The sequence below is a fragment of the Sinohyriopsis cumingii genome, chromosome 15, assembly GCF_028554795.1.
Source record: "Sinohyriopsis cumingii isolate HCF-2022 chromosome 15, ASM2855479v2, whole genome shotgun sequence".
In the NCBI taxonomy this organism is placed as follows: Eukaryota; Metazoa; Mollusca; class Bivalvia; order Unionida; family Unionidae; genus Sinohyriopsis; species Sinohyriopsis cumingii.
Genome location: NC_142975.1, coordinates 131,977,676 through 131,997,267, shown reverse-complemented (window position 1 = coordinate 131,997,267; position 19,592 = coordinate 131,977,676). Strand labels below are relative to the sequence as shown.

At 31.5% G+C, this 19,592-nt stretch overlaps 1 protein-coding gene across 2 annotated transcripts in view; it reads right to left on the bottom strand.

Moving 5' to 3' along the window:
- The window catches only part of LOC149782795 (uncharacterized), a 120,648-nt gene extending 105,565 nt beyond the window's left edge, over window positions 1-15,083 (bottom strand). For both annotated transcript variants that reach the window (XM_089934308.1, XM_089934307.1), the window contains exons 1-2: window positions 14,908-15,083; window positions 6,528-6,745 (exon numbers count right to left, since the gene is read on the bottom strand). In XM_089934308.1, the coding sequence (XP_089790434.1) occupies window positions 6,528-6,745; window positions 14,908-14,935 (246 nt within the window). In that variant the 5' untranslated portion in view covers window positions 14,936-15,083. The remainder of the gene's footprint in view (window positions 1-6,527; window positions 6,746-14,907) is intronic.
- Between the last annotated feature and the right edge of the window lie 4,509 nt (window positions 15,084-19,592).

Below are 19,592 nucleotides of genomic sequence, written 5' to 3'. Positions count from 1 at the left end.
TTCTTAATAAATGTTATTAATTACTTTATAGTTATTATTCTTGCTGGAAAACCATTACATGCCTTAATTTTATAAATGTGTTATTTTTATTTTTAATTCATTTCAGTTATGACAGACTGTATGCAATAGACTCTCTCCTCTCCTCTGACTGACACTGTTGTATTACTGACCCAGTTTAAATACCTACCTGATTATCCTTATAAGATTATGTGTACAAGTAATCAGTCAACTGTACGCAATGTAATTGATAAACTTGCCATTTTTTAAATGCTGATTCTTTATTAAAAGATAATATAAGTCCATTATGTTAGATTAGCTTTGCTTTATAAAAAATATAAATTCTACTTGTTTTATTATATTTGAAGAAAAAAAAAATGAATATAAATTTTCAATGCAAAATTAAAAATGTCATTATAACAGTGACTTTTGAGCAAGGCCCCTTCCAACCAAGAGTATCCACACTTTCTGGCTGTAATACTGGTTCAAATGATAACTGATTGTGATATAACAGAATTTTATCTGATCTCTACATATTCAATGCCATATGTTATAAATAGATTCATAATGGGGATTTAATATTGCAGTGCTTTGACTTACATAAAGGCTCAACCATTTAAGTGAACCTCGTTATTCATTCATTGGGATTAGGTTTAAAAATTATTGTGTTTGTAAAAGGATTAAGGTCAAACTAAAAATAACACTAATAGTTAAATCAATAACAGGAAGCTTGTACAAGAAACAAAGTATGTATATGTCGATTACACATTACTGTAATCATTCCAGGCACTTCAATTACAAGATCAGCTTTTCCCTTCAAAATTGTGCATTTCTTTTAAGGATGACGAATGTTTGAAACTAAAGTTGGAGCACTAACTTTGAATAATGATGTTAAAATCTGGTGACTGACAAATGATTTCAGCACAAAAGCATAATTTACCATGACAACCCTGGATGCCCATTTGTTGGGTATGTCCAGTAAAATCAGGTGCTTAAGTTTTATTTGATCAAGATCCCTAAATAAGTTTTGCAGGATGATAACAAAAATTAGTTGCTGTTGCTAGTATATTTTTTAAATATTAATTCTGGCCTAGGCTTCACATATTTGATCATAAAGGTATGATCTGTGGACACAACATGGAAAATGTGTAATTTCAAACAATATGCATGGTGATAGGGGTTGATGATATGCCTATAGCCTGGGGCAATTATAAGAGGTTTTGATAAGTGTGAGAGATAAGCTTTCCTTTCACACCCCTTTTGTCTTATGCTATGTGGCTATAAAATGTTTAATCTAGAAAACGTAATGATTAAACAAACTTAAACAGTGTCCACAAAGAAACAATGCAGAGTCAGTCCTATGATTTAAGGTCTGCACTGCATTTATTGATTGTGCAATGTAAACTAAATACAATGTCACCTTGGTGTTTTACTTTGTTACAGTGTTTATTTGTCTGTTTAATGGATAAACAAATCAAAGACAACTTTATATAATGATATTTGAGACATCCTTTGACCAATTTTCCATTGTTCAGAGTTTTTATTGGTCAAAACCTGATGCACATGTCTTGCAAATGAAGTGATTAACAATGCCAAAAGGTATCCGGATACTTGGTTACCTGCGCGTTGATAATAACCTGGGAAATACATGAGCCACAGAGTACCCGTTTACCATATACAAGTTTCCTGCCAGTGCTTGTAAAGGCCACACTGACTTTGTTTTCAAGTTGACAATCCTTTGGACTGAGCTGCGAATACATGTAATGTGTCAAGCAGAGGTCTGCATCTTCCAGTAAATAACTGACCTGAATCCCATGTTTTCCCAAGTGACAACTCTTTGACTGAGCTGCCAGTGTGGTACAGTGGCTAGTAACAGAGGCTGGTTATTTGATCTTGCTGCACAATTGACATGTGTTCAGTTGCAACCATGAATAGATTTCACACATTGTATGATTAAAGTGTTACTTTCAAAGCTCAAGCTCAGTCTCTAAATAAGCATCCACATTTGACAGTGAGGTCAAGGAAAGGGAGTCAGATGATATTTATGATGACTAGACCACGACTATTACTAGATGATGTTGGAGGATATCAGAACTTCATCAGACAATGAGGATGAATTCTTGGACTTTGTACCTGATGACATTAAGTAGTGATATTTACAGGACACTGTGAATTTTAAAAAAATGTTGACATCTTCAGATCTATCCACATTTAATTTCCCTTTGATGGGGTACATGGGTAACTGATTGTTAGGATCGAAAGATGCCTGGTAGAAGTTTTCTAAAATGTTGACATCTTTAAAAGTGATTAATATGATATGATATGAAAAAGTGAATAGGTCAATATACATAGTCTTTAAAACTCTATGGGAACAGTGATTTTGGACTCCTTGGCTAAGAGAGTCAAAACTGGAGTCTGTCAAACTGACCCCTCTCACAAACTAGTGATTGATCAGCATACTGACTGGTTAGTATGGAACACTTTCAGGTGACTAGCAAGATGAACCAAACCTGCTGACTTAATATTTTACTATGTAGCACAAAATATGGACAAGTATTAAAACTGTTACAGGAAAAACTGAAAATTGGCTGCAGGACTGACTTAGGAACCCACAGCTCAGATTTCTGTTGTCCAGGGACATTTCAAGACAGCTAGCATCCATTACAATTATTAATTTACCTATCAATTTATTTTGAGAAAAAAATGGTATTTAAATGACACTACTTGAGCTGTGATCTGAAGTATTTATCATCATGAAATAACACCAATTACAGCTAAAAAGTATGCTGTTTTGTCATGTCTAAGGAAACCCTTTCTAATATTAAATCAAAATGCATTTTTAGAAAATCCAGGCTTTCAATTTTTTTTCCCAATTTGTTTGCTGTTTGAAAAAACATTAAATTTTACACAAAGACTCCATCGACTACTATTAGATACATCAATATTAGATATACTAGTTCAACTTGCTTAAGGCATATACATAATCATATCACATAAAAACCATGTAAATATAGTCACAGCCAAAAAAGTGTGTATGTAATAACTATTTCATATGAATAAGAAAATGAGGTTAAAAAGTGGATTAGACAGAAAGAAAGAAAATGAAGAAGAAGAGCTCGTGCAAAGTGTTTCTGTATTTCAGTAAAATAAATAATAAATTTTAAAATAAAATATAACCATAAAAATTATGATATGCCTAAATAGAAAATAACAAGTACAAGCCAAATAATCTAAAATGTAAATAAACTTTGCAAAGATCACTTATTGTAAACTTCATCCATGGAGTAATTTATTTTTAAATATAATTTTCAACTTTAACAACACTCTTCAAAACTGGCTGGAATGATCCCATTTTTATAGTTTGCTTATAAATGCCATGTCACAAGAATTAAAAAAGGTAAGAAATGGATATGCTAAAAAAAATCAATATTACAATACAGTGCTTTTAAATCTAGTTATTTACTTCTTTCAGTAATTATTCACTTTCTTGCATAAAAAAAATAAATGAGATATTGTTTCTTTCATCTGTTTACAATAACCACATCTATCCTGTAAAAAGCTCAAAGTGTATCTAAAATCTGACATAAAATTTTGCACTCTCATTTTCTAAATTTATAAATCGTTTTGAAATCAGATAAAATATATTAGCATATATTACAGTTTTTTTTCTTTTTCCAATGAAGTAAAAGTGAAGAAAACATGTCAAAAAAAGTTTTTGTAGCTTTTGTGTATTATTGTAAAAATTTTAACAGATCTTCATCTATTTCTGTTATCAGATACTTCTGTTTAAAATCTATAAATGGAATTACCTCACCTTTATGATCAATTAACTTTATAATATTTATAATACCATTCTTAAACCAATTTTTATATAAAATATTTTCACCAGTATGAAAAATATTTATCTGTAATCCAAAATTTATTCATAAAACATAAATCATGCACTTAGAATCTTTCCAAAATAGAACTAAGTCATATTCAAAATATTTATAAAAAAAGTAAATATATTTTAAAATGTACAAATTTTGTTAAAAGACATGGTAAATAAAATAGTTCCAGTTTTGTACCTTTTCTGGCATTGGCTTCAAGCAGATGATTTAATAAATCCAACGAAATCTCTCATCTGCAACTTCCTGCATTAATATATTTTATAATTATCTTTCTTTTCACCTTATCTGAACCACCATACAATAAGAGTATTTGCATAATTTTATTCAATTTCTAAATTAAGTTCAGATTAGGACTGGGTAGACAGAAAAATAAATTAGTGAATTGGTGAATGCTTGGGATTTTATCATTAATGGTTGTAACAATGTCAAATTCTTCAATTTTCCAAATGTTCAAAGTATTTTCTACCCCCATGACGCTTTCTTCAAAAGTGAAACCAAATATTCGATTTACATTGGTTTAAAAAAATATCCCAACATTCTATATGGTTAGTTTTTCCAAATCTAATTTAATATTTTCTTGTAATTTTACATCTATGAAGATGAATACCATATCAATTTGGCTTTTCACTTTCAATTTTCATTTTCTATCCAGATATTTTATAAAACTGACTCAATGTTTGTGGATTATTTTTTAATGATTTCATCCAAGTATCATCATTATACTGGCTAATGTTATACTGTTCCCCATTTATAAATATTCCTGGTATATTATCATTATTTCTAAACATATATATCTTCCCCAAAATGTCAGTAAACCATTTTTATTGTATGCATTGAATGATGTGTTAATCTTATGGCCCTTATTTTCCCTCCAAACTGAGGTAAGTAACCCAATAAACACCATTTATTAGTAACATTTGTTTCAGGAATCATAAGAGTGAGAACAAAAACACACATACACTTTTTAACATTCTTACAAAAGCCTGAATCATTTTCTTCTAATCTATATAATGAAGACAAGCTTGAGTGATTAAACCATCTAACTTCAACAGTGTCATGTACTTCTCAAGTAAATATATATAATGACTTATTTTAAGAACTGTACATATAAAATTATATAAGTAAAAATAAACAGTCCTCAATCTAGATAACTGAATTTGTCTGTGCAGAAACCAGTTTTCTTCTTTTAGTCATGGTGACACTGACCTTTGATCTTTTAATCCAAAAATCAAAGTTTTCTTTCTTTAAAACAAATGTAAGCCATCCACAAAATTTGGTTCCTGTAGATGGTGGAGAGTTAATGTGCAAAACCAATTATTTTTTTTACTTTTAGGTATAGTAACCTTGATCTTATGACTTACTGACTTTGTAGATATGGTTTATCCATATTCTAAATGCTAGAAATCCACAAAGTTTGGTAACTGTACATGATACAATTACTGTTTGGAAACCATGCCTTCTTTTAGTCAAGGTGGCCTTGACCTTTGACCTTTTGACCCCAAACTCGATTGGTTTTCTCCTTATCTTAAAGAACAAGCCAGCTACATAATTGGTAACTGTAGATGGTGGAAAACATGTGGAAACTATTTTGACCTTTGATTATTAACTAAAAAATCAAGAGTTCTTCCTTACCAAAAGTACAGGCCATCTACTTATATTAATAACTATAGATAGTAGAGAACTTGGCTTTTCCTCAGCCAAAAAGTGAACCATTTATAGAGCTTTTTAACTGTAGATTGTAGACAACTTGAGTAATAAAATTGGTAACTAACAGACAACATAATTCACTCCAGCTTATAGAAGGTAAACAAAACATAAATGAAAAACAAATGCACAAACACACACGCAAAGAAGTAAATTAATTTTTTCTTGCTGGTTGGCACATGTATGTATGCATATTGCCAATCCATATTTGATGAACAATGTTTAGACTTTTGAAAATCCTGACAGTCTGGTTCCACAGCATCCTTAACTAGGAGATAGACCAGTGTTATGTCAAAAAAGTTTCAGTGCTGTTTTTAGAAATGCATAATAATTCCATGATAACATCTTGAGAAATTAATCTCATTTACTCATTTTAAAAGAGCAAATGTTAACATGTAATGCTCATGCCACCTAACTTTCCTGTCAAATGTTGTTGTTGTTGTTAAAATTTTTTACAAGTGTTCCCATAGTTTCAATTAGCATTCAAACCACTAGAAGCCACATTAAATTTCAAACAATCAAGACATCGATTACCAGTACATATAATACTGGTTCATGTCTCTGTGGCAATCATTAACGACAGCCTTTGGTGGTTTATTAAAAAAGAATTTTCCTTAAAAATTTAACTGTCACTAAATTATTTTCCTTATCCAAAAACAAAAGTATTAGTCCAAAGGTATGCATTGCATTCAGTGCAAAAGAACAGTAAAATATCCAAGTAGAGCACAAAGCCACATTTTCCTCAACATCCACTACAAGTGGATGTCCGAGTGAGTGTTTGGCTGCTAGGTGACAGTAATATGAATCAACTGCAGCATGGTTACCTCTTGTTTGCAGAAATGTCTATTAAGATACTGGTCGTAAATTATTATGGGATGGAGGCCAACTATTAGGTAAAATAGCTCAGCATTTATGTATCTAGTAATTTGTTCTTACCCAATCATTGACTTTTGCTGGTCCAGATAGTTGGCCACTATAACAGTGAGTTGATTTGCGAGTAGGAACACCGCGGGGACTAAGAACATAGGTACCATTTCGGATGATGTTAGCAGCAGTAGGCATCTGAACTGGGACTCCATTTCTGTCAACAAAGTTTTTTGTCTTTTGGCCTGGGTGAACAACTTTCTTAAATACCCGCTCTGTGCCTTGGACATCTGCAAAAGAAGTCCAAGTTTGAGAGATCTGCAAGCAGTTGATACAGCAAAACATGACGTGAAAGATCACTATTTTGATAAACCCACTTGTCAAATCAGACTAGATTCTTGAAAAACGTCATTTCTTATAATGACCTCTACTGTGTCATCACTTTCTTGAGTTACTATTTTTGGTTCAAACAAGAGTGATCTTTTATAGATGGCTACTTTGTGCAATCAATTTTTACTGCATACCTTGGAATGAGGTGATCATTATATTATGACATCTATAGGATTTCAGCTGTTATCACATCAGTTCTTACCTATGTGTTATTACTATAGTTCATTTTGCACAGCTGCACAGCATCACAAATTTTATCCTATCTGTAACTCAGTAAATTTTCAAGTCAGCATCATTCAATATAGCTAAAAGTACCTAATTTGTACTGCACATTTTGAATACACATGAAGTATTCAAAACAAATTAAATACTTTTAGCTACATTTAATGACAATGACCTGAACATTTTCTGAGTTACAGAAAGGATATTATTTGTGATGTTGTGCAGAATAAACTATTGATGATATCAGTTATTACTAGATGTCAGTTGTTACATAAAGGTTGCTGTTAGATGTCAGTTGCAACCTAAGTAGTGTTGCTAGATGCTACCAGTTGTTACCTAAGTGTTGTCATTAGATGACATCAGTTGTGTTGTTACTAGATGACATCAGTTGTTGCCTATGAGTTGTCATCAAATGACACCTGTTGTTATCTATGTGTTGCAACATCAGTTGTTACTCATGTGTTGTTACTGGGTGTTGTTACTAGATTTCAGTTGCTACCAAAGTGCTGTTATTAGATGACATCAGTCATTACTGTGTGTTGTTACTAGATGATGTCAGTTGTTACCTATTATACATACGTCAGTAGAGATGTTACCATGGTATCAACAAAAGACATCAGTTATTATTTAACTGTATACTAGCATCATGCTCTCAAGGATAGACTGTATTTAGAATGATGGCAGCTATTCTCTCTTGTTAAATAATGACAAAGAAATGTAAACAATTTTAATAACTGCAAAAACAATGTAATGAAAGAAAATAGTAAAGCAAGGAAACAGTATGAAAGACCTTTTGAAATCTTAAGTGATTTACAATCTGTTGTTAATTGGCAAAGAAGCATTATTTTTGAAGCAATCCCAAATGACCAAAAATAACTATCACATTTTCAAAATTCACACATAAACATAGACTTATGTTTGTGTATTTAACATGAGAAGTCTTTGATAGTCAAACTGTGCAAACTGCATGAATTTTAAATACTTTTTAGGCTATTATTCATTGGACAGTTGGATACAAGGTTAAGTTTTACCATACGTTTCTTAGGGATATATATATTAGAGACCAGGTACTTTTTATCATAATTTTTATGTAATGACCCTTACTTAGGGATACATATTAGAGACCAGGTACTTTTTACCATACATTTCTATGTAATGACCCATACTGAGAGATATATATTAGGTACCAGGTACTTTTTACCATACATTTCTATGTAATGACCCTTACTTAGGGATATATATTAGAGACCAGGTACTTTTTACCATACATTTCTATGTAATGACCCATACTGAGGGATATATATTAGGTACCAGGTACTTTTTACCATACATTTCTATGTAATGACCCTTACTTAGGGATATATATTAGAGACTAGGTACTTTTTACCATACATTTCTATATAATGACCCTTACTTAGGAATATATATTAGAGACCAGGTACTTTTTACCATACATTTCAATGTAATGACCCTTACTTAGGGATACATATTAGAGAAAGGTACTTTTTACCATACATTTCTATGTAATGACCCTTATTTAGGAATATATATTAGAGACCAGATACTTTTCACTATACATTTCTATGTTATGAGCCTTACTTAGGAATATATATTAAAGACCAGGTACTTTTTACCATACATTTCTATGTAATGACCCTTACTTAGGGATACATATTAGAGACTAGGTACTTTTTACCTTACATTTCTATGTAATGACCCTTATTTAGGAATATATATTAGAGACCAGGTACTTTTTACCACACATTCCTATATAATAACTCTTACTTAGGAATAAATATTAGGGACCAGTTACTCTTTACCATACTGTTATATATATTTAAGTTACATTTTTTGTTAGTTATTGTTTTTAATTGTTTTATTTTATTTCATTGCATGATATTGTAATGTAACACTGTACGATGAACTTGACCTTGTCCAAAAGTAAGTTCACTTCTGTTTGACTTTTTTATTTGATTTTATGTAAACAACTAATACATTGCTAAATTATTCTCTATGAGTATTGGTTTAAAATCAGTATTATTATTAATAGAAGTAAATACGTTTATTAGAATATAGGTCTAGGTTTTGGAATTTCCTAAGAATATTTTACATAATCCAGATTATGGTTTTTATTTTGTAAACATCAGGATCATTCTAGAAAGTTATTTTCCATTAGGTAATAGGTTTTTTAAAATAGAAAATGTTAATTGTGACCTGAGGTCAAGTAGAGAACTATATAATTGTATAACTGAGATGAATTTTTCAGTCGTGCTTTAAGATCTAGCACTTTCAAATTGTATTATATGTTGCATCCAGTATTTCATGTTTGAGCTGAAGAAATTTGATTTTTTTCTCTGGAAATACAAGTGCTCTGATAAATTTCAGGGACAGAGATATTCAATAGAATTTATAGTGAATTCAAACCAGGAATTACATTACTGTGATTCAACAAAATTGTTTTACACATCAACACTCTATAAGCTACCAAAGACACATCATTGCCTTCAGTTTTTGGATTTATTCTGGACTTCTACTGAACCTTATTCAGAACTTTAAATTATTAGGACTTGTGTCTGTAATTCTTGGATTACTTTGGGATTCAATTTAGTAAGTTCTTTTTTCTCATTTTCACATTGAAATAAATTATTTTTTGAATTTTACAAAGCTTGATGCCTTTCATGCTTTTCTGTTACTTACTTTTTAACATACCTTCTATGTAATGACCCTTACTTAGGGATAGATATTAAACACAAGGTAGTTTTTAGCATACATTTCTGTCAAATTACCCTTACTTAGGGATATATATTCAAATGAGAGTAACACAAGAAAATGCAACCAATACATCTTTTTTTGGCAATTTTTTTTCTTTCTTGACCTGTTCCTACGTAAAAGTACAAATATTTCACAAAGTTATAACCTCCAAATTTCATACACCAACAATCTAAAATATTATCTAAATAATTTTATTTTGTATATTTCTACAGTGAACTTATCATCTGCATAGAGAAGTTGAAAATCTCTTCCATAAGAATCAGCTGTAGATACAATTAATAATTTTTACCTATAATTATTTGTATATGTGACAAATAAATTAATAACAAGTGCACCAGAATTTCCGTACATTATAGTATGAATAGTATAATGTAAGCAATTTTTTAATTTCAAAAAAAGAACACAAAATGTATCATACATGCCCTGATTTTTATCAACAGAGTTTAAGTCTAGATTTAGATTTAAATCATAATTCCAGCAATACTCAAATTGGCCAATGAAATATATACATATATATATATATATATATATGACTTTATTTTAATGCCAATATATTTTTGATGACAGTGACACTTTGTCAGTACTTAACTCAGCATAAATGAAATTACTGTACTTTCAGATTTTAAAAAACAAAAACACCTCAAAGAATCAGTGACCTCTTTTTAATGCACCAATGACTTTTAGTAAGCTTTTTTGTGATAAAAAGTGAGTATCTGGCTTGATTTATCCCTTCACAAAATGTTTTGGAGACACATATTTGCAGCTGTGTAAATTTTGTATATACTGGTGCATAATTTGGTCTTGTTAACATATCTGATAAATCCATACACAATTTTTAATCAGAACAAACTTTACTCAGTGGTGATTACAAGACTGTCCGAGTCTAAACTATCCATAGTTGGGAATAAAGAAATAACATAAGATCCAAACTGGTCAAAGGTCAATGACTGCGAACATTTGTACTTCTGTCTCATCTGTCCAATAATGAAAGGCATTTATGCTAAGATGCTTTAAGTCAAGGTCACTCACTTGGCCAACATCTGTAGTTCTGTCTCATTTGTCCAATAATGAAAGGCATTTATGCTACGATGCTTTAAAAAAACCTGTGAAGTGTGAGCTTTAATACTCTGCTGTAATTAATGTATATACATAGTGTTTCATTAAGAAGAGTGTTTCAGAAAATAGTATTTTACAGGATTGTTCTTCTTTTGGATTAAATATGCAAGTCAAGGTCACTCACTTGGCCAACATCTGTAGTTCTGTCTCGTTTGTCCAATAATGAAAGGCATTTATGCTACGATGCTTTAAGTCAAATTTGGTCTATTCTGTTGTGCATTGTTTGTGATAAAATTATTTCAGTATTTATTTTTAGGTAACATCAGCTATATCTGCATACATAAAAAAATCCTTCAAGCTAGGATGATTTATGTCAAATCTTGTCAAATAATGTTGAGTGCTTTTTAAAAGATTGTGCAAAGTTGCTAATGTTTTATAACTGCAGTCACAATGAATGGCATATCAACATTATTGGTACAAATCTTAAAACCCTTTGTGTCAGGATGATTTCGTCAAATTTTGTCATATTCTGGTTGAGTGCTTTCGCAAGTCATTACAGTGTAATGTTTTATGGCAAATCAGCATCATCTGTACAAAACTGGAAGCCCCTTTATACCAGGATGATTTCCGTCAAATTCAGTTTAGTTCTCTTTGAAAAGTTTTAAAAATCTTTGAGTAGTGGTGGACGCATCTGACTCTGAATCAACATAAATTCTATAAACTGAACAGCTCTTCAAATCAGGATGGTTTCTGTCAAATTTAGTCAAATTATGTTGAGTTGTTTTTGAGAAGGCATAGAACTCCGGTTCTATTTGTTTGTTGCTGTGGCAATATCAGATTGTGAATTGTCATTGTTTTTTAGAACTTGAAAGGCTTGGATACCTGCTTGCATTATGCTAAATTTTGTATTCTGTTGAGCAGTTTTAATTTACTGTAAGAAATCTATTGACTATAATTACTGCTACCATTTAATTTCATTTAATTTTGGTCTTCTTCCATTTTGTGAATAAGAGAATTCTTTATATAATTTCTGTTCATGTAAATGATTTTCTTTCCCAGTTTGGCATTTTTTAAACACCTGCTACGGAAAATGTCCATCTGCAAGATTTAGAGTTTAAGAACACAGAGGTCCAACGCTAATTACCGAAGTTCCACAGTCTTTGAATAATAGTGATCCAAGACTAGCATCTAAAGCCCCAGAATACACTATATGCACTTACAGAGACTGAAAGCTCATAGCTGACAAAAGCCTGCTGGCCAGGCAACTATTTTTTAAATAATGACCATGTCAACAAATGCATTCAAAAACCCCATTAACTCTGATTCAATACTTTGCTGCTTCTTAAAACTACTTCAATAACAAAAATGAGTACCATACTATCATTTACATCCAACACAATGGATCCAGGGGGTTTAAAACTCCCTTTTTTATGCAAAGGTACATATTTTTATGCGAACAGAGAAAGCTGGATATATTTGCAAAATCAATAACACTTTCTCAAAAACCAAATCCTTCAAGGAAAAACCCGAAATATAACCTACTGTTGAGGACTACAAGTAAAAGATCAATTAAACTTAATAAAAATTTTTTTACACTGATCTATACAAGCTGACTTAGGAAAATACTATTTATAGGTTTAGGAGGTGATTTATCATTTAATACTATAGCTGACAATTGTGAAGAATTAATGGAAACACTCCTACCCACATTCTACCTAATAAAAAGACAGAAACACATTACAATTCGTAAAACATTTAATTATATTTGCACTAATCTGCCCTATGGATACAACAGAATGTGCTTCTGAATGGGCTGAATAGATTCAATGAGTGAAGTCAAATTATGACTAGCTTATCTTTACTTACTATAGCTTTGAGGGACCTGAATGTATTTTGCATTATATTGTTATGAATATACACAACAGACCTACAGAAAATGAATTCACACATTACTACTCACTAACATTGCCACAGCATGTACAATTTACAAAGAGATTAACAGCCCACATACCATAACCGTGTCATTGTTGGAATGGTTTGTCAGTGAAAATACAAGTATGTACATAAAGAAAGTACAGCTAATAAAACTGGTACAAATTTAACATTTATTTTTAATTTAAACTAACAATTTTTTAAAAACGTTGTTTATATTATAAATTAGTATATCAGAGCAATGTATTCAATGAAGAATCTTGACAAATTTTAGTACAATATTACTTTAATAGTTTCAAGGGGAAATTACATTTTAGTCATTGTATTTAAATTTATGAACAGGGAATGAAATCTATTTTTTTTAAAAAGCTTATTGTTTCTTGGGTTTTTAATTTGTGGTTTGCCACCACTGTTAGATCCATGATAAAATGGGACCTCACAAAAATGGTGAATTGAAAAATAGTAAATTTAAAGAGTTTGAAAGTTCTGAGTGTTAGAAAAGTCATGTAGTCCCAACTGTATATTAAAGTAGTGTTACACCAACTAGTCTCAATTATTTTGTTTCCAATCTTATGCAAACTTTTATATCTCATATCCCACCTTATCATTTCTCATCATCCAAACTCCTGATTTTCCAAACCATATTATAATCTCTTAACAAATACAAACAATAAAGGTAATTTTATATACCTGTATAAAGTAGTAAACATATCACACCATTATTATTAATTCACAAAATGTGTCCAAGAATTCAAAATGTATTGATGACAAATACCGAGGACAAAAATATAGTTATAGTTTTATCAATGAATGTGCTACTTTTTTATTTAAACAATAAAAGTGGTTGTTGTTGTTGTGGGGTTTAACGCCATTTTTCAGCACGATAGGCTATACATGGCGGCCAGTATTAATGGTGGAGGAAGAACCCGGAAAAGCCCGGAAAGAACCACCGACCCACGAGAAGCTACTGGCAAGCTTTCTCACATACCCACATTGGCTGAATCTTAGACTCGAACCGCCGCAGACAGAGGTGAGATGGCAGTGATCCATAACGAAGAGCGCTTTAGACCACTCGGCCACTCGGGGCCCCAATAAAAGTGGTAAGATGAGTAAAATATCCATACAGACTTTATAAAACAACCATATATGCACATCACTTTAGCTATTTGTTCTGTAAACTGCTCTTTTTTTGTAAAGAATTTGAAAGATGGTCACATTGGTGCAACTATACTGAGAAAGTGCATATAAAATTTATGAAAACAAGTTGATCCTATGCACAAAACTAATTTAATTACAATAAAAATTAAGAACTGTACAGTTTGAAAAGTGTGAAATTGCTCAGTGGTAAATTTGCTTTATGATTTGTTGTTGGTGATTACACAGTCACAGAAACTTAATGTAAATGGCTTCAATAATTGTATTATTATTATTAGTAGTAGTAATAGTAGTATCATGTAAACTACAAAGGTGATATTATAATAATAATAATAATAATGAGGACTTTGTATAGCACCTAATCTTTAGAAGCTCTAAGCGCTTTAGAACATTAGACAACACCTATAAGATAAAAAACATAATGATATGATTACAAAAACAAACACCATGAAATTAGAAAACATAAAAAAACATGCTGAGAATATTTAAGGTAGGAAACATTATTAGGTCTTTATTATATTATTAAAAGATTCCACTAAGACAATGACATTAACCTGATATTGTCTATTTTGCTCACTCCTTCAACTGTTTCAAACTGATGACCATGTGACCAACACGCGAACATTATCTCCGGCTTGTAAACAAATGTTTGTCATTCAAGGTAGTTTCTGCTCAACATGAATGCTTTAGTCATTTACTTTAAAATGTATTTTTGAATTTGCTTAAGATATAATATAATTCTATAAATAACATATAAGCTTAAAACAGAGATAAGCTGTATTCTGTAACGCGTTGACAAATGCCGAGCATGTGAATGGGAATATTAGCAGACGAATTTGGTCTGCTTCTACATAAGAAAACCACAAAGGTACGAGAAAACTTTATGGAAATGAAAGATGAATTTGTCAAATGCCGAAACTGTTACCTATTTTTTCTTGGTCAAAGCGAATCATGATGTCCAAAGGCGCCTCAGCTGTTGGTAAACATTCACGCTGTGATAACACTCCGTCACTGAGACCGCGTACTATCTTACACTAATCCACATTGCCCGCGATAAGTCGCCATTCGTTTACAGATGACGTCATCGTTGCCATGCTCTAGAACAGGGGTGCAAAACATTACAGACCGCGGGAAGCATATGGCTCGTGTCGTTACGTTACACATGTGTTTATGCTTTTAATATAGACACAAAACATTCGCAGTGCCGCCCGCTTCGTTCCAATCAAAATCGATTCTTGCCCTTGCAAACTATTGAGTTGTGCACCCCTGCCCTAGAACGTGAGGGAGAATTTATTTTATGAAACTTTTACAAAATAAATGACGTATTGTTACTATATACGAAAAAGTTAGATTGTCATTTCTGATTTCTAAAATGAAAACTAAGAAACTGGACAAAGTTTGTTTAAATCTGCATGCAGCAACAACAACACCAATAATAATAATAATAATAATAAATCATGATAATATATTCATATAGAAATACATTCATATAGAACAGTTAGTCCTACATGTAAGACCTCGACGCTGATATTTAATGTTGTGGGCGTCTGGAACGTAGCACTAAAGCATAATAAGATGTGATACGTCTTACATTGTAGACAGTACCGGATTTAGGACAAATGAGACCCTGTGCTAGTTAATTTATGAGACCCCTTACTTGGGCCCTGAAAGAGGTAGGCTGGTAGGCCTACACAGGTAGTCAGGCATACATACTCAGGAAGTTTATAGGGCTTTTGACTTTTGAAAAACATTTGAAAAATTCACCGTATTTTTTTATTTTTTTTTTGCCAGGACTATGGGGCACCCTGGCCAACGTGGCCCTATGTGCATTGGCACACCTAAATACAAGGTAAATCCGGTACTGATTGTAGGACTAATAGAACAGGGCACTTCTGGATTTTAATATTAGGTTTTAAAAACGCATTAATTTAGAAAGATTTAAACATTTTGACTTTCTTCCATTGATCCAATATTTATTTAATTGTGCCTTCCCCCCCCCAAAAAAAAGACACATAAGCAAATGAAAATTTACATTGCTGTTTCCATAGGAAGTCAACCTTTCAACTTTATTATGTTTCAGCTAGTTTATTGCAGCTTTTTGTTGATGCTGGAAAATATTTGTATTGGCCTAGAAATTGATGAGCCATAATGACATCTGTTATTTTATGTAAATTTATGTATCCGCACATTATATCCCGGATATTTCATTGTTATAGTAGTCATAGGCTATTAAGCAAATTTAGAGAATTATTTAAAAGAAAATGTGTCGGCTGCAAAAGATAATTTTATTTGTGCATGGTTGTCTTTTTCTAGTCTTCTTGATTTAAACTGCATGCTTTCAATGTTCTAAAGCAGCCTATCCAGCAACATTCCTTTTCCTTCCTAGTTTGGGGACTCCAGTTGGGGTTGTGAGCAATTGCAATAAGTGTTATATCACTGAAAGTGTGGCCAGGAGGGAAGAAGTGTTCTGCAACTGGGCTTCTGTACAGCTTCTTTGTCATCCAGTCAGATCTATAAAGGTTGATCCTTTTGTGTATCTTTTCAGTTTCTCCGACATCCTGAAAGCTACAGCTCTTACAATTGATGAGATAAATGACATTCTCTGTTTTGCACGTTTTGTTTGGACCATGTATGTTTAATTTTTCTTTAGTCACTGTGCTAGAAAATGTTCTGGTTTCTATCATATGTTGACAGGCTTTGCACCTTTTATCACCATAGGAGCCAGATTGACTAGCGTGGTCTTGATTATTGATTGGCACATTTTCTTTTAAATAATTCTCTAAATTTGATTAATAGCCTAGGTCAATACAAATATTTTCCAGTATGAGCAAAAAGCTGAAATAAACTAGTTGAAACATAATAAAGTTGAAAGGTTGAGTTCCTAAAGAAACAGCCATGTAAAATTTCACAAACAAATCGTTTTTCTGTTTTATTTGTTTGTCTTGTCCATGTTTTGTATTTGCCTTTGTAAAAGACTCATCCAGTGCACTTGAAAGGATTGTTATTGGTCATATGATTTGTATATATATATATATATATATATATATATATATATATATATATATATATATATATAGAAAATACTTGATAGTAAGTATTATGCACGCCATAATTTTTCATTATATAAATTGAGTTCTGATGAACTATTTAACATTTGTCAAGAATATATATATATATATATATATATATATATATATATATATATATATATATATATATATATATACACACATGTATATATTTTTAAATTTATTTATTATCTATATCTTTAATAGGTGTGCATTATACATAATAAAAATATTGATAAACTGTTTATCTCTATTTAGTCATATATTTTAGATATAGTTATTAATAGAGATATATGTATCTTTAAGACCTAGTTTTATGTATTTTTATGTATTAAAATATCATTAATCTGTGCTGTATATGCATATCTCCATGTAAATTATTCGCTAAAGTATAAGACAATTAGGTTAAAAATGTAAGCTATGATGTCATCTTGTTTATGTCATATTGTTTATTTCATTGATCACTTAGAAACAACATATTTAATAATGTAAGCAATGATATTGAATTCAGTCTGATGAAGCATTAAAGTTAAACCGGTCACACATTCTACATGTTGGTGTTGTTTATTTTATAAATTATATTATATACATATACAACAAAACTAGCATTGTTAGTAGTGGACTGGAATGTTTTTCACAATGGACTAAAATCTTGTAACAAACAAGAAAGTTCTTTTTTCCTGGAAGTAAAATAATTTGATGCTCTCCAGTAACATCAGTGACAAAAATTAGGGGACCATTTATTTATAAATAAGGCATGTATCTGCTCACATGATTTACATAACCAACAAAGAATCAATTGTATATAATAAAAGTTTTAGACTAGATTTTGATGTGAGCAGAAGATACTGCTAATGTCGGAGGCTTGAATTAGTATTGTTAAGCAATACTACTAATTGTAATGTAAGCAGAAAATATACCCCTGCTTCTAGCACTCAAGTCCATGTCTTAAATAATTTATATTAGTCCCTGGAAACTAGGCCACAGTAATCCAGTCTGAGTGTAGAGCACACAATCGTTGCTAAGGTTTTGTATGTCTATACACTGTGTTTAATTTTTTGTCCATGAATGAGGGTCAAGCCTACCTGATTTTTGTCATAATCGTAAGAAGTAAACAAGATGTTTACTTGAATTTGAGTTGAAGACCTGACCTTGTTTACATTAAGATAATGATGGTTTTTTTTCTTCTAAAAATACTACTTTGCAAGACAAGTGAAATATGTATATGTAGTGACTATGTAAACAAGTATTCATTCCAGTTTAATATCAATGTTTGGGAATCTATGCACAGAATTTATAGTTGTGTTTAAATATAATTTGAGAGGAATTATTCATCTATTCCTTGGAATTAAAAGGTGCTCATTAATTTGTTGGAATAACCCCATACTTTGTTATTAATGAAAACACTACAAAGACATTCTGGATTATATAATTTTGGTACATGAAGACATTCAAGAATCTTGGTACATCAGGACATTCAAGATTATTGGAACTCATTCAGAACAATTTGGACTTTTGAACTTATGATAAAAAATTTAGGATTATTTGTGTTTTAATTTACATTACTGTGTTTTTTTCAAATTTTTACTTTTTATTCTAGGGAAATTAATTATCTGTTGATTTTATTGAACTTGTTGGTTTTGCTCCTTTCTGTTACTGTACATAGTCTGAGAGAAGATGCATCCATATTGTACATGTAATGATAAGTAATGGAATGAGAAAACTGGACATGATTTGAAGAAGCCTAATGATTTAAATCAAAGCATTCATTATGATGATTGCTTGGGTGGGGAGATGTGAAAATACAGTTAGCTAGGTCAGTTGTTGTTGTTGTTATAGGGTTTTAATGACATTTTTCAGTACAAGATAGACTATACATTGTGGCCAGTACAACTGTTGGAGGAAGAACCACCAACCCATAGGAAGCTACTGACAAGCTTTCTCATGTACCCACATTGGCCAAGCCCGAAAATTGAACCCAGAGAGACATAGGTGAGATGGCAGTAATCTGTAAGCAACTTGTGGCCCTAGGTGGGTCAGAGGAATGAACAAAAACTGAGTTAAAGTATGGTACGTTAATGTTCAGAGCTGGATCAATTTTGTAAAAGTCAGTTTGCCTGAAAGCAAGCTGACTGGAAAGATGAATTTACCCTTGGGAGATTTGAGCTTTCCCCACAATATGGCAGTATAATATCATTACAAAAGTCTTGATAATTTTTGAAGAATTTTAGAGACAAGCTTGACACCACAATTTCAATTGACTTGTCGTCACCATACAGTTGGGGTACAGAATTTGAGCGGCAACCATTAGCAGCATTTGAACCTGTCTCTATGGATTTTGTATGTACAAGCCTGATGAAGAGTGTACCAAAGTCATGTGAACTTGATCTAATTCCATCATCACTGCTGCTTGAGTGCTTAGATCCAGTATTGCCTTCACTAACTGATGTTTTTAATACCTCTCTCTCATCAGGGGAATTTCCATCATTTTTCAAAACTGCCATTGTAAAGCCTCTGCTGAAGAAACCAACACTAGACCATA